Genomic DNA, 14,178 nt, shown 5'->3' with positions numbered 1-14,178 from the left:
TTAGAGAGAGAAGTAAAGGCATTCTATACTGTAGTAGTGAGGAGGCATTCTACATTGTAGTAGGTTGCTTCTCTGTCCGCAGCTCTAAAAGCGGTTAAAGTGTAAGGAAAGATAAAAGCACACAGTCTGGAAATAATTACAGGTCTCCTGAATAGATAGAGGAACACATAGTGGGATTCAACACATAGAAAAGAGACCACAGAAAGGCTAACTGACAAAGACCATTGACGTGACTACAGGAGACATAATGACAATGACTAAGAAAACCACAGGAGGCCAGCAAACAGTATCAGAGAGAAGGGCCTACTGTTTTGACAGACTGCTCTCTTTCTCTGCTGCAGTCTCATGGCACAGCCTGACGGCTCCAAAGATGATTGGGTAAAGGTAATTATCAAAGAGACTAATAATAAACTAATTAGAAACCACAGATACTCATTCATGAATGTATAAAGTAATGAAAACATTACAAAAAATACATGGAACTGATTATTACCCCAAAAAGATACAAAATAAATCATACTGTGAATAAACAATAATATTTTACTAAATACATACATTACTGGTCAAAAGTTTTGGACCACCTACTCATTCATAAGGGTTTTTCTTTATTTTTACTATTTTCTACATTGTAGAAAAATTGTGAAGACATCAATACTATGAAATAACACATATGGAATCATGTAGTAACCACAAAAGTGTTACACAAATCAAAATATATTTCATATTTCAGATTCTTCAAATAGCCACCCTTTGCCTTAATGACAGCTTTGCACACTCCTAGCATTCTCTCAACCAGCTTCATGAGGAAGTTACCTGGAATGCATTTAAATTAACAGGTGTGCCTTCTTAAAAGTTAATCTGTGGAATTTCTTTCCTTCTTAATGCGTTTGAGCCAATCAGTTGTGTTGTGACAAGGTAGGGGTGGTATACAGAAGATAGCCCTCATTTGTAAAAGACCAAGTCCATATTATGGCAAGAACAGCTCAAATAAGCAAAGAGAAACAACAGTCCATCATTACTTTAAGACATGAAAGTCAGTCAATATGGAACATTTCAAGAACTTTGAAAGTTTCTTCAAGTGCAGTCGCAAAAACCATCAAGCGCTATGATGAAACTGGTTCTCATGAGGACTGCCACAGGAATGGAAGACCCAGAGTTACCTCTGCTGCAGAGGATAAGTTCATTAGAGTTACCAGCCTCAGAAATTGCAGCCCAAATAAATGCTTCACAGAGTTCAAGTAACAGACACATCTCAACATCAACTGTTCAGAGGAGACTGTGTGAATCAGGCCTTCATGGTCGAATTGCTGCAAAGAAACCACTACTAAAGGACACCAATAAGAAGAAGAGACTTGCTTGGGCCAAGAAACACGAGCAATGGACATTAGACCGGTAGAAATGTGTGCTTTGGTCTAGAGTCCCATTTTGAGATTTTTGGTTCCAACCGCCGTGTCTTTGTGAGAGTGCTGCATCAGATGACCTGGCCTCCACAATCCCCCGACCTCAACCAAATTGAGATGGTTTGGGATGAGTCAGACTGCAGAGTGAAGGAAAAGCAGCCAACAAGTGCTCAGCATATATGGGAACTCCTTCAAGACTGTTGGAAAAGCATTCCAGGTGAAACTTGTTGAGAGAATGGCAAGAGTGTGCAAAGCTGTCATCAAGGCAAAGGGTGGCTATTTGAAGAATCTCAAATATAAAATATATTTTGATTTGTTTAACACTTTTTTGGTTACTACATGATTCCATATGTGTTATTTCATAGTTCTGATGTCTTCACTCTTATTCTACAATATAGAAAATAGTAAAAATTATGAAAAACCCTTGAATGAGTAGGTGTTCTACAACTTTTGACCGGTAGTGTATGACATACAGACAGACTGCATCCCAACTGCAGCAGCTGCTGGTGGATACAACACTGACCTTCGTGGAATGTCAATCAATCAAAACAATGAGGGGTCAAAGGTCATTGCTCTAGGTTCTGCGTTTAGTCAATGATCTCACTTTGACCTTTGAACTTAATTTCTCCATCTCAATAAGTGCGTACATTTGGCTTGGTACAAATACATCTGTGCTTTGAGTTAATACAAAATGCATAGGTATTCCAATGAGGAATCAGGCTTTCACAGGCAAAAGTCTAGTATTGTTAAAGTGCATGTCATTGATACAACAGCATACTACGAATGCAGATGGTATCAATGTAATTATTTTGTACTAATCATTTGGCCTGTTCCCTTTAACAAAAATGGACAACTACTGGGCAGTACCTGTCCTTCATAACTAGTAAAATACCCTTCATGCGTAGATTACTCCACAGAAACATCTAAGCACTATGTGGAGTGAACACTGGACTTTCTATACCAATGAGATGTCTCTTCTCTTTTTTGGCACTTCTGGTTAAACTATGGCTTTTTGTTATGGCCTTTAAAAAAAAGAGTTGAATAGTCATTGGTCAGACCCAGAGAGGCTGTAGACTGGCCTACAGAAGCCCAAAGAGAGGCACTGAAGACTGGTTCTCTGTTGTGTTAGGTCCTGGTGGAGTGGAGCTCTACCACCGGCCACTGACACTGGCCATGTCAGCGTGGAACTGACGAGACAGACGACCGCTGGCTCCCCCTTCCAGGAAGGAGGACCTGATAGGAGCCTCAAACAGCTTCCTTCGGTTCTTGTTCAGTTCTGAAAAAGACAAAAGAACACAATACTGCATATCAATTGCAATTCTTACAGATATAAATGTTCAATAACATACTATGTTTTTCCACTCCGACAAGTCAATTCAAACTGTAATCCATATAAAGGGAAATTACTGTTTATTGGTGTTCCGATACAGTCAAGACTTAAATCAACAATGGCAGGAAAATGTGCTTCAAATAGCCAATGAAGAATGAGAACAGCTCATATCAACAAGATCCCTCTTTGTGACCCATGGGTTTGCCAGGCAGATCACCAAACTAATTGGACACAATTATTTCAAAATGTGTCAATAAAACGGTCCAGCATCTCTTATTCATTTGATGGCTGAATCATCATCCTCTGTCAGCAAAAACCTGACATATGATAATTGAGACTGGTAGCTCCAAAGTTGCTATTTTTACTGGCAGAAATACAGGAAGTGGACCTTAATGAGTTGGGGTTGCCTTTAGGAAAGAAAGAAGGGGGAAATGGATTGTATTCCTCTTTTGGAGCCCTCAGAGTCCTTCAACAGAGATTAGAGCTGATCTGAGCTTTGCAACAGAGCGCATCAGTGGAACTAACTCTCGCCTTGAGCCCTTCTCCTCACAACAGAACACAGATTAACTCCCTCTCCCAACCTCAATGTGACCCCCTACTGCACCAATAACACAGACTCCAAAAATAAGCAGCAAAACTATGACTTAAATATGATCCCTTCTAGATATGATCCCTTCACTCTAACAATACCACAAAAGCGTGAAATCATCATACATGAGATGAAGGACAAAACATGTTATAAATGTAACATCCCAGAAACTGAAGGAATACATATACACTGAGTGTACAAAACATTAGGAATACCTTCCTAATATTGAGTTGCACCCCCTTTTGCCCTCGGAACAGACTCAATTCGTCGGGGCATGGACTCCACAAGGTGTTGAAAGCATTCCACCGGGATGCTGGCCCATGTTGACTCCAATGCTTCCGAAAATTATGTCAAGTTGGCTGGATGTCCTTTGGGTGGTGGACCATTCTTGATACACACAGGAAACTGTTGAGCGTGAAAAACCCAGCAGCGTTGCAGTTATTGACACAAACCGGTGCGCCTGGCACCTACTACCATACCCCGTAAAAGGTACTTAAATATTTTGTCTTGCCCATTCACCCTCTGAATGGCACACATACACAATCCATGTCTCAATTGTCTCGAGGCTTAAAAATCCTTCTTTAACCTGTCTCCTCCCCTTCATCTACACTGATTGAAGTGGATTTAACAAGTGACGTCAATAAGTGATTATAGCTTTCACCTGATTCACCTGGTCAGTCTATCATGGAAAGAGCATGTTTTGTACATTCGGAGGGTATTCAGACTTTTTCCACATTTTGTTACATTACAGCCTTATTCTAAAATGGATTAAATTACATTTTTTCCTCATCAATCTACACACAATATCCCACAATGACAAAGCAAAAACAGGTTTTTAGAAATGTTTGCACACTTATTTACATAAGTATTCAGACCCTTTGCTATGAGACCATGAGAAAAAAGATTCTCTGGTCTGATGAAACCAAGATTGAAGTCTTTCGCCTGAATGCCAAGCTTCACGTCTGGAGGAAACTTTGCACCATCCCTATGGTGAAGCATGGTGGAGGCAGCATCATGCTGTGCAGCAACGCTCCCCATCCAATCTGACAGAGCTTGAGAGGATCTGCAGAGAAGAATGGGAAAAACTCCCGAAATACAGGTGTGCCAAGCTTGTAGCGTCATACCAAAGAAGACTCGAGGCTGTAATCGCTGCCAAAGGTGCTTCAACAAAGTACTGAGTAAAGGGTGTGAATATTAATGTATTTCTGTTTGCAAAAATGTCTAAAAACCTGTTTTTGCTTTGTCATTATGGGGTATTGTGTGTAGATTGATGAGGGAAAAAAAACAATTTAATCCATTTTAAAATAAGGCTGTAACAAAATGTGGGAAAAGTCAAGGGGTCTGAATAATTTCCGAATGCAATGAATCAAAATGCCACCTGACTGAATCATGTTCTCTCCTGGCAGAGAAAAGGTATTACTCCGGTAGTCATGCATTTATAAACAAGGATTAGTTCATGTCACAACAAACATGTGGGGCATTCATTGCCTTGGAACAGTATGAGAGGATCCGAGCTTCTCTATGTCAGACAAAAAGAGGAACACGACTTGCACCACTGACTACTGAAACCAATGGATGGCAGTAGATATTGTAATTAATGTTCAGCTATGGGTCAGTGGAAGTACGTGGCTATACTCAGGCATATGGCAGGGCCAGAAATGAGAGGTTTAATGAAAAGCATAGAAGACCATTTCACACAGCCTCCATCAGGAGAGGTTCTGGCACGCCCGACAGCCACCTCAACACTTCTGACAGACTTCTGAGCTATTATCAGCACATACAGCCCAGCAGGATCTCCCACATGTCATTGGAACTGGGTTCACACAAATACACAAGTACACACAATGTTTGGACATTACCATAGTCATTCACACCGGAGATGGCAAGCAGCATTTTTCTGCGTGCTCCAAATGTGGTGATGCCCAGCTCTTTCAGGTCCTGGTCTGTAAGAGTGAGGAAGGTCTGGAGATCGATCTGAAAATAGTGCATGTGTACAGTCAATATCTTTATCATGTCACTGCACACTATACAATTTTTGGGATAACAAAATAAATTCCCCCTTTGCAACATAAAATACCTGGGGCCTCATTTATAAACTGTGCGTACGTACAAAATATAGCCCAAAATGTTGGTGTGCCAGTTCACACACAAGTTGCCATTTATAAAAATTTTACTTGACGTGAATATGTGCTCACCTCCCTGCAAACTTAAGACCATGTGTACACACATCTGTAAGTAGTTGAAATATTGTATTGCAAGCTGGGGTGATATGATGACAAGCTTATTCATAAAAAAAAACTAAAAACAGGAAAACATTAACAAAAATGCAGCCATTTGCCATTAGTGAGAAGAGCGAAAATCAATGTTTTATTTTTAGAATCTAAAACAATTAGACATAGGAATCTATCTATTCCTCAACTTTTCTGGCCGTGATTAGTTCATATTCCTGAAGTAGCCATACAACAAATTACAACGCGCATATCTAATTTCCTAGGACCTAGTAGCCAAGTAAATAGATGGGCATTATGTATTTCAAGTTTTGAAATCCCATAGGCAGCGCGGTTTATAATATGCAGTCGAATTTAACAGGTGAACAGTTGATCATTTACATTGAAGTAGGCCTATTTATGCTACTGTTAGTACTGTAATTACATTTTGGGACATTCATGTAATCTCTTTTTTGGAAAGGAGCTTCAAGCTTATCACCTTGCACATTCACCACCCTGTGAAGTTCATCATAACTTATTTCATCTGTAGCCTAATAAACTACATGCTTTCCCGAGTCGTAATGGGAGGACCACACAACATATAATTGCGTGACTACATCGATATGATGGTTATTATATCAATATTTGTGCATAAAGGTGTTTCCACAGTCATTTCCCGCATAATTAAACTTAACCAACACAAAAAGATCCCACCATGTCGAACGAACAAATTGTCTGTCGGCATTTATAAAATTGTATCGGCATTTCATGTTTCCATCAGCTCGGTCGTGACTTTTTTTCATGTGTCAGGTAATTCATTAGCATGAAATAGTTGGATGGAAACGTGGTTATTGTCACCATAAAAGGTGAATGGCGAGCGTTTTCCAGGAAGAGTTTTAATACTCGTTCATGCTCACAGTTTTACGACAGGTCTGATTTATAACGGGAAACATGCATATGTATGGCGTGCACCAAGTTTCTAAATCTCAATATTTTTGTACATGCGCAGACTTTTCAGAAATGCCGCTAATAGAAATGTAGTATGATATTTACAATGGTTAAAAATGAGGCCCCTGAAGCCTATCCATTATCAAGTATTTGCAATGTGTGTGCTCTGATTTCAGTAAAAGTATTAGTTGGATATAAATCGAAGTATAGTCACTGGACCATGAGGACCACTCCAAAATATGCTGCAAAAAAGCTTAGCCTAGGTCGAGCGATGGGCAGCTAAAATGGAACTCCCTGCAAAATGTTTAAATCCATTTATTTATTGACAATTTCTACCCGAAAAGTTTAATACCAGCATGAAAATCTTAGCCTAAGCACTGATCTATCCATCCATAAATTCTAGCCTATGCTTAAGGTAGCATATCTCTGATATAGTCAGCCAAGCAGGGATGGATGGAGGCTTCTGCTCTTATGTTAATGTGGCAAACCCATGCTATGGCAGCCATAGACCAGTACCTCCTGTTGTTGGAACACGTCAGTGTATTTCCCCAGGCCCAGCTTGCTGAACAGCTCCGGCAGGTCCGACCCTTTCAGAGAGGACTGGAGACTGCAGCCGTTGCTCCCGGTGACCGAGGAGATACAGTCAATGTAGTTACTGCTGCTCAGATAGTGCTCTGCAGCTGTCAATCAAAAGATGTCACAGGAAGACAAGACAAGTCAGACAGTCATCATTAAAGACTTTCATAGAAAGTTATCATTGTAAAAAAAAAATGTACGCAACATAAAATAAACCCTGACGCATCTTGCTGCCGAAACATTGTTGTGACTAATTATTTGTATCTATTAGAGCAAGAGAATGCTGTTAGATTGTTTTTAATGTGTGCAATATAAGCCAACATACTGTAGATAAAATGTGCTTCTCTTCAGCATAACCGGTAGCGATTGGCTTTGATGATGACAAATAATTGAATACAAGAGTAAAAACATGAGGTGGAAATGAACAGAAGTATCTGGTCTCTAGAACTTTAGTGCAGGTGTGTTGGAGGAAGGAACACTCTCACGTTTTCATTAATGATGCAAGCTTTACACAGCATCTGCTGTTCAAGGTTAGGTGTTTTTATTTATTCATCATCAAAACTTTTAAGAGAGTTTACTTTAAATGGGAGTGTGATGATCTAGCCTTCTTGCCTTTCATTCTTATTTTTTTATTTCCGAAAAAAAGTTCAGATGGGTATCTGCTGAGTAGCTCACCAGATTTGTTCTGCTTCCTCTTGGGACTGCAAACAGACACTGGGAATTCGGCGTGGCCGGGAAGTCCGTTCCCACCCCCGTTCCTGTCTCTCCAGTTCTCAGAGTCACTGCCGTTGCCCACGCCCTCTCTGCTGCCGGAGCGGGAGAGGGACAGGGGGGAGCCCTGGGGGCACAGAAGGGGGACATCAGAACATATTGGGCTGTACAGTGGCTTGTGAAAGTATTCACCCCCCCGGCATTTTTCCTATTTTGTTGCCTTACAACCTGGAATTAAAATAGATTTTTTGGGGGTTTGTATCATTTGATTTACACAACATGCCTACCACTTTGAAGATGCAAAATATGTATTATTGTGAAACAAACAAGAAATAAGACAAAAAAACAGAAAACGTGAGCGTGCATAACTATTCACCCCCCCCAAGTCAATACTTTGTAGAGCCACCTTTTGCAGCAATTACAGCTGCATGTCTCTTGGGGTATGTCTCTATAAGCTTAGTACATCTAGCCACTGGGATTTTCGCCCATTCTTCAAGGCAAAACCGCTCCAGCTCCTTCAAGTTGGATGGGTTCCGCTGGTGTACAGCAATTTTTAAGTCATACCACAGATTCTCAATTGGATTGAGGTCTGGGCTTTGACTAGGCCATTCCAAGACATTTAAATGTTTCCTTTTAAACCACTGAATTGTTGCTTTAGCAGTATGCTTAGGGTCATTGTCCTGCTGGAAGGTGAACCTCCGTCCCAGTCTCCAGGTTTCCCTCAAGAATTTCCCTGTATTTAGCGCCATCCATCATTCCTTAAATTCGGACCAGTTTCCCAGTCCCTGCCGATGAAAAACATCCCCCAGCATGATGCTGCCGCCACCATGCTTCACTGTGGGGATGGTGTTCTCGGGGTGATGAGAGGTGTTGGGTTTGATGGCCAAAAAGCTCAGTTTTAGTCTCATCTGACCAGAGTACCTTCTTCCATATGTTTGGGGAGTCTCCCACATGCCTTTTGGCGAACACCAAACGTGTTTGCTTATTTTTTTCTTTAAGCAATGGCTTTTTTCTGCCACTCTTCTGTAAAGCCCAGCTCTGTGGAGTGTACGGCTTAAAGTGGTCCTATGGACAGATACTCCAATCTCCGCTGTGGAGCTTTGCAGCTCCTTCAGGGTTATCTTTGGTCTCTTTGTTGCCTCTCTGATTAATGCCCTCCTTGCCTGGTTCGTGAGTTTTGGTGGGCGGCCCTCTCTTGGCAGGTTTGTTGTGGTGCCATATTCTTTCCATTTTCTAATAAAGGATTTAATGGTGCTCCGTGGGGTGATCAAAGTTTCAAATATTTTTTTCTAACCCAACCCTGATCTGTACTTCTCCACAACTTTGTCCCTGACCTGTTTGGAGAGCTCCTTGGTCTTCATGGTGCCGCTTGCTTGGTGGTCCCCCTTGCTTAGTGGTGTTGCAGACTCTGGGGCCTTTCATGACAGGTGTATATATACTGAGATAATGTGACACTTAGATTGCACACAGGTGGACTTTATTTAATTAATTATGTGACTTCTGAAGGTAATTGGTTGCACCAGATCTTATTTAGTGGCTTCATAGCAAATACATATACACAAATCACTTTTCCATTATTCATTTTTTTGAATTTTTTGAAACAAGTTATTTTTTTCATTTCACTTCACCAACTTGGACTATTTTGTGTATGTCCACATGAAATTCTAATAAAAATCCATTTAAATTACAGGTTGTAATGCAACAAAATAGGGAAAATGCCAAGGGGGATGAATACTTTTGCAAGGCACTGTAGTTTTACCTTCTCAGTAATGGTTTAGTTCTGTGACTCACTGAGTATCAATTAAGTTTAGTTTTCATTAACTTACTTTTGTGCTTTACATATTTACCTATTGGTTTTCATTGTTTTATGCAATCCATGATGATGTTTCTTATTACAGTCTTTGCATAAGTTTTCATATCAGGTATGTTACTATAAACACGTTCTCTTCAACAGCGGAAACAACCTGGTCCATTGGTGTTTACCTCATAGTCGGAGTTTACCTCGTAGGTGGTACTCATGGTGGGTTTGTAGGGCACGTGGTTGGCCCTGCGCAGCTCCTTGATGGTCTCTGCTGGCATAGACTTGGAGAAACCCAGACCACTCCACGTGTTAGTGGGGGTCCGCACCTCAGTCACAACAGGCTTCTTCAACATGGCTGGACACACAGACACAGATAAACACCTCTTACCAATTAGTGCGAAAGGTCAGAAAAACGGACACAGTTTCCGTTGAGACTAGACAGGAATTGCCTGAAAGATTGACACTTACCCTTGGTTGCTAACAGCTTTTTCTGTTCATATTCAAGTGCCTGAAATAGAAATTGAGAGGGTCAGCGTCAGTTTTTCTACTTGTCAAATTCACATGAGCCATTTATTGATATGTGAGTGCGTGTATGTGAGAGAGAGAAGTGGAGTTCGAATACCTCTAGTTGTACCTGCATGTTGGCAAAGGAAGAATGTGGTGCCAAGCGGATCCTGTCCCTCTCGTTCTGCTGTGCTGCCCTCTCTGCTGCCCGCTCACTGCCCGGAGCCCTCTTATCTGTCACAGGGCTGTCTGAAGCACTCGACTCTGGGTCTGACAGTAGGCAGTCTGAGCTGTGGGAGGGGTACAACAGAGAGGAACAATTATATTAGAAAGACAGCAAGGTACAAACCCCATCACAATAGAGTAGCCTACAGCACAGAAAAGACATACAGCACAGCTCAACAAGGTATGGCATATTACAACAACGCATGACAGAATGCAGTATAACAGAGCAGTCCCCTGCTTTGTCTCCAAATAGCACCCCCCTCAAGCCCTTTTCCCCACTGACGTTCCTTCTGGAAAACGAAAGTCCTTTTTACATCAGCCCTTTTAACATCAGCAGTTGTCACAAAGTGCTAATATTTTCTATTCTATTAATTTATGGGAGTCATACCCACTGAACTAGAATGAGTTCTAGTCCTATGTTCATACCCTTTAGGCATGGGAATGGAAGCGTGAGGACATCTCTGAACGCCTTCAAAGATTTTATATAGGTAGTCTTACTGTAGCTCTGGACAGACATACTGGAGATGGGAGTTCTTGGTCCCCTGGAGGAGCTCCACCGCTTGCCGTTTCCCTGACGTCTTACAGGAAGCCAGCATCTGTTTCAGCTCGTTTCCATTTGCTGAGTGAGATGGGCTTCTGGGCATGCCCACTTCCACAAAGGTGTCAGAGCCTGGTGGAGAGAACGTAAAAGAGCATTTGTGAAGAAACGGTAATGTGGGATATTATATTTCTTCCTTCATGATTTAATAATGTCGATCAGTAGGCTATATATCTAGCTGTATGTACTATTATATCCTTTACATGTGACAAATGAGATACAATGAATTTCTATATTCTTATAGAATCCCTGTATTTGACAACCAAGTTTTTGTACTTCCATAGCAACCTTTTCTTTAGAGGGCATTATTGCTCAGCTTTCCATTGTCTGTCATGCATACATTACAGTACGTTCTTTGCACCTGCAAGTCACTCTGCATGATTGCATGAGCATTACTAAATATAGCTGCTCAACCTCACAGTGGCACCTGTGTTAATAAAAAACAGAAGCAGTCTAATGAAGGGGCTTTTTTCTTCTTCTCTCCCTCTTCCAGGCAGTAACCTGGCCTGCAGAACAGGATTTCTGTGTGCGTGTGTGTATGTAGGCCTTGACAGCGTAAAATAATAAGATGTCAGTCATCTTAATTAACATCTCCAAGCTATTATGTTTAGTTGATTCACCCTGGGCTCGATGGTTACGGGAAGCAGAGCCAGTTGGAACAGGTTGGAGAACACAGGAGGTGGTCAGGGAGAGGAAACAGTTACTACTGTGACCAGCCAAGCTGGGGCTGAGGCTGGGGAGTCAACATAGCTCCAGCTCCAACAACATGGGAGCGTGAGAGCAAGGCTACACTCAAACCACACGTTAGAGATGCAGGGAATTCGGAACCTCAACCACTGGAATACCAGCCATTAATGTCACCCTGCTGCAACCTAATAAAAGTGGTTTAAGAATGGGTACTTGACCGCATATTGGTCTACATATAAGATGAAAACAAATATATTGTGGCATAAATTCATTTAGCAGTTTATAAGGCCAAATACCAAGGTTTCCTTGTGGGTTCTATAAACCTCTAAAGTATAGCTACAAGAGCTATACATTTCCATGTTGTCTGTAGGTACGGTGTGTGTATGTGGTACCTTCGTCTTGGTTGGACTTGCTGGAGCGGGGTTCTGACGGGTTGTGTCCGCTGGCCTCCTGGACTGAGTCACACTGGTTGGGGTTCAGAACCGTGTCTGCCAGTGACGCACTGGACATCCTACCATAGACTGAGCCAGGATGCTGCACACAAACACAAATGTAGCCATATACATTATACTCACTATAGGCAAGGTATATATTCAATCTAACAGTTAGTGAGTATATGTCTATGAAAGTCAGTCACCTTGACATGTCCATTGAGGGTACAGGGGCCTTTGGAGCAGTCAGGGACCCCGTTGGTCTGCTTGTCGATTGGGGCAAGCCCAGGGGGAGGGGAGGGGGTGTTCTGGGTGTACCCCTGGACCCCAGAGAGCAGGATACTGCTCAGAGTGGCCTGGGCTACAGGGTGCATCATCAACTGCGACGAGAAGCCTGGATACACGAGGGAGAAAATCCTACACCTTTATCATAACATTTTCATCATATAATAATTTATTACATTTGTAAAGCACTTTTCATTATGCAGAATAATCTCAAAGTGCATAAATCCTTTTTTATTTTTTTATGGACACAACTAGACAGGGCAACTGACAAATAAAGCACAGCTGATGCTACAAGGGACACCAAGGACCACAGCTATTAACAGAAAGCCTTCCTAAAGAGAAAGGTCTTTAGGCCCGTTTTAAAGAGCCCAGAGTCTGTGGTGCCTTCAGGTGGTCCGGGAGAGCATTCCGGAGGCTGGGTATCAATCCCTTATAGCTATTTGTGAGCAAGGTGAGAAACCTGAAGGTGTGAGACAGCGAGAGATTGTGCACTAGCTGTCTGTACTCACTTTGGGTGCTGGTGAGAGAGCTGGGCCACAGTGAGGGGGAGGGAGATGGGGTGCTGGGGCTGGGGTTCTGCATAGGGCTCATGGAAGAGTTCAGACTGTTGAGAACAGAGTTTGGAGCCGGGGAGCTACTGAGAGAATGGGGCACTGATGCACCTAGGAGGCCTGGAGGAGAGAAAGACACAGAGTATAAGAATTTGTCTCAATACAGTGTCACTCTAAAACTATTTTCTTCCCACACCAGTAATAGATATTATTGCATACTACCACATCACTCATCAAGTCCTTTCATATCAGTGGTCAGAAAATAAGAAAATAAAGAGAGAGACATTTGAGAGAACTGGGTCTTTGACAAATATAACTCAACACAGTCAATAACTCCATGTTAAACTCTGCTACTCTATGTTTCAACCCAAACATATCAAAGCAGACTGAAACAGGTTTGTGGGTTTGACAAACTGATCATTTCACTCCAGAAATAAGGCTCGGATTTCTCTGGCAGGCTGAGCTGTAATCTGATGGAGAGGGATGTAGTAATTAACTATAGGCTGAGATGTGGAGGCCCATATCTTACCATGGGCCTTTGGGTTCATACTGTACGCCCCAGGAAGGGACTGTCAATGTGGTCAGTTTCCAGACATAAACCTCCTACACACTTAGAACAGTTTATCCCATGATACATAACTCATGAATCATACCGTTGTAAAGGAGTTTGTCTCATGTTTTTTTCAATTGTATTTCTTATTGTTTCTTTTCACAAGATAACAATACAGTTGGACTACATACAGTATGACACAAGCCTCTTTTTCCAATCACTGGTCTATAAACGTGTGGGAAAGGTCCTTGGGATTACATTTGTAGAAAGCCACAATCGAACTCCATTACCCAGACTGCTCAGCCCCAGGCCAGCTGAGGCCAGGATGTCCAGGCCGACAGGACAGATTAGGGTGGGGGAGGGGCCGTTGGTGATGGGGGAGATGGCTGATGACACCCCGTTGCTCTCCAGACCCAGCAGAAACTTCCGGGCCTCGTACATGTTCACTGCATTCCGCTCCACACTCTTTACTATCACAGACTGAGGAAGGGAGAGTGGCAGAAAGAGAGATGGAGAGACAGACAAGAGGAAGAGAGAAAACAACATGGCAGGTTTTTGTCAGTATGAACTGTACAGGAGAGACATTAGCAAGGAGAATAGGAGACAATACTGGTTCCTCAACTTTCGTAGCATAATTTGTCTTTCTTTAATGTAATGAACAGTGAAATCGAAAGGGATTAGTAAATTGTCAAAACAATCTTGATAAAATGGTTTTATTTCAATTTACGTGTGAGAAAGCATATGGGAGTTTGGGGAGGATATTCAACTTCTCCAGTTTCAATATT

General features: G+C 41.9%; 1 protein-coding gene across 5 annotated transcripts in view; it reads right to left on the bottom strand.

Annotated features, from left to right (window-relative positions):
• Positions 1–1,819: 1,819 nt before the first annotated feature.
• LOC121571460 (protein bicaudal C homolog 1) overlaps positions 1,820–14,178 on the bottom strand; it is a 116,243-nt gene continuing 103,884 nt past the window's right edge. For 2 of the 5 annotated variants that reach the window (XM_041882930.2, XM_041882940.2), the window contains exons 10-21: positions 13,684–13,873; positions 12,802–12,963; positions 12,214–12,401; positions 11,969–12,110; positions 10,790–10,961; positions 10,185–10,356; positions 10,031–10,070; positions 9,745–9,917; positions 7,726–7,888; positions 6,991–7,154; positions 5,179–5,293; positions 1,820–2,676 (exon numbers count right to left, since the gene is read on the bottom strand). In XM_041882930.2, the coding sequence (XP_041738864.1) occupies positions 2,549–2,676; positions 5,179–5,293; positions 6,991–7,154; positions 7,726–7,888; positions 9,745–9,917; positions 10,031–10,070; positions 10,185–10,356; positions 10,790–10,961; positions 11,969–12,110; positions 12,214–12,401; positions 12,802–12,963; positions 13,684–13,873 (1,809 nt within the window). In that variant the 3' untranslated portion in view covers positions 1,820–2,548. The remainder of the gene's footprint in view (positions 2,677–5,178; positions 5,294–6,990; positions 7,155–7,725; positions 7,889–9,744; positions 9,918–10,030; positions 10,071–10,184; positions 10,357–10,789; positions 10,962–11,968; positions 12,111–12,213; positions 12,402–12,801; positions 12,964–13,683; positions 13,874–14,178) is intronic. The other 3 variants (XM_041882956.2, XM_041882949.2, XM_041882962.2) reach the window with 3 other exon arrangements.

This window comes from Coregonus clupeaformis, chromosome 1 (assembly GCF_020615455.1).
Source record: "Coregonus clupeaformis isolate EN_2021a chromosome 1, ASM2061545v1, whole genome shotgun sequence".
Classification (NCBI taxonomy): Eukaryota; Metazoa; Chordata; class Actinopteri; order Salmoniformes; family Salmonidae; genus Coregonus; species Coregonus clupeaformis.
The sequence above is the reverse complement of the archived record's forward strand: the minus strand, read 5'-3'. Positions and strand labels throughout refer to the sequence as shown.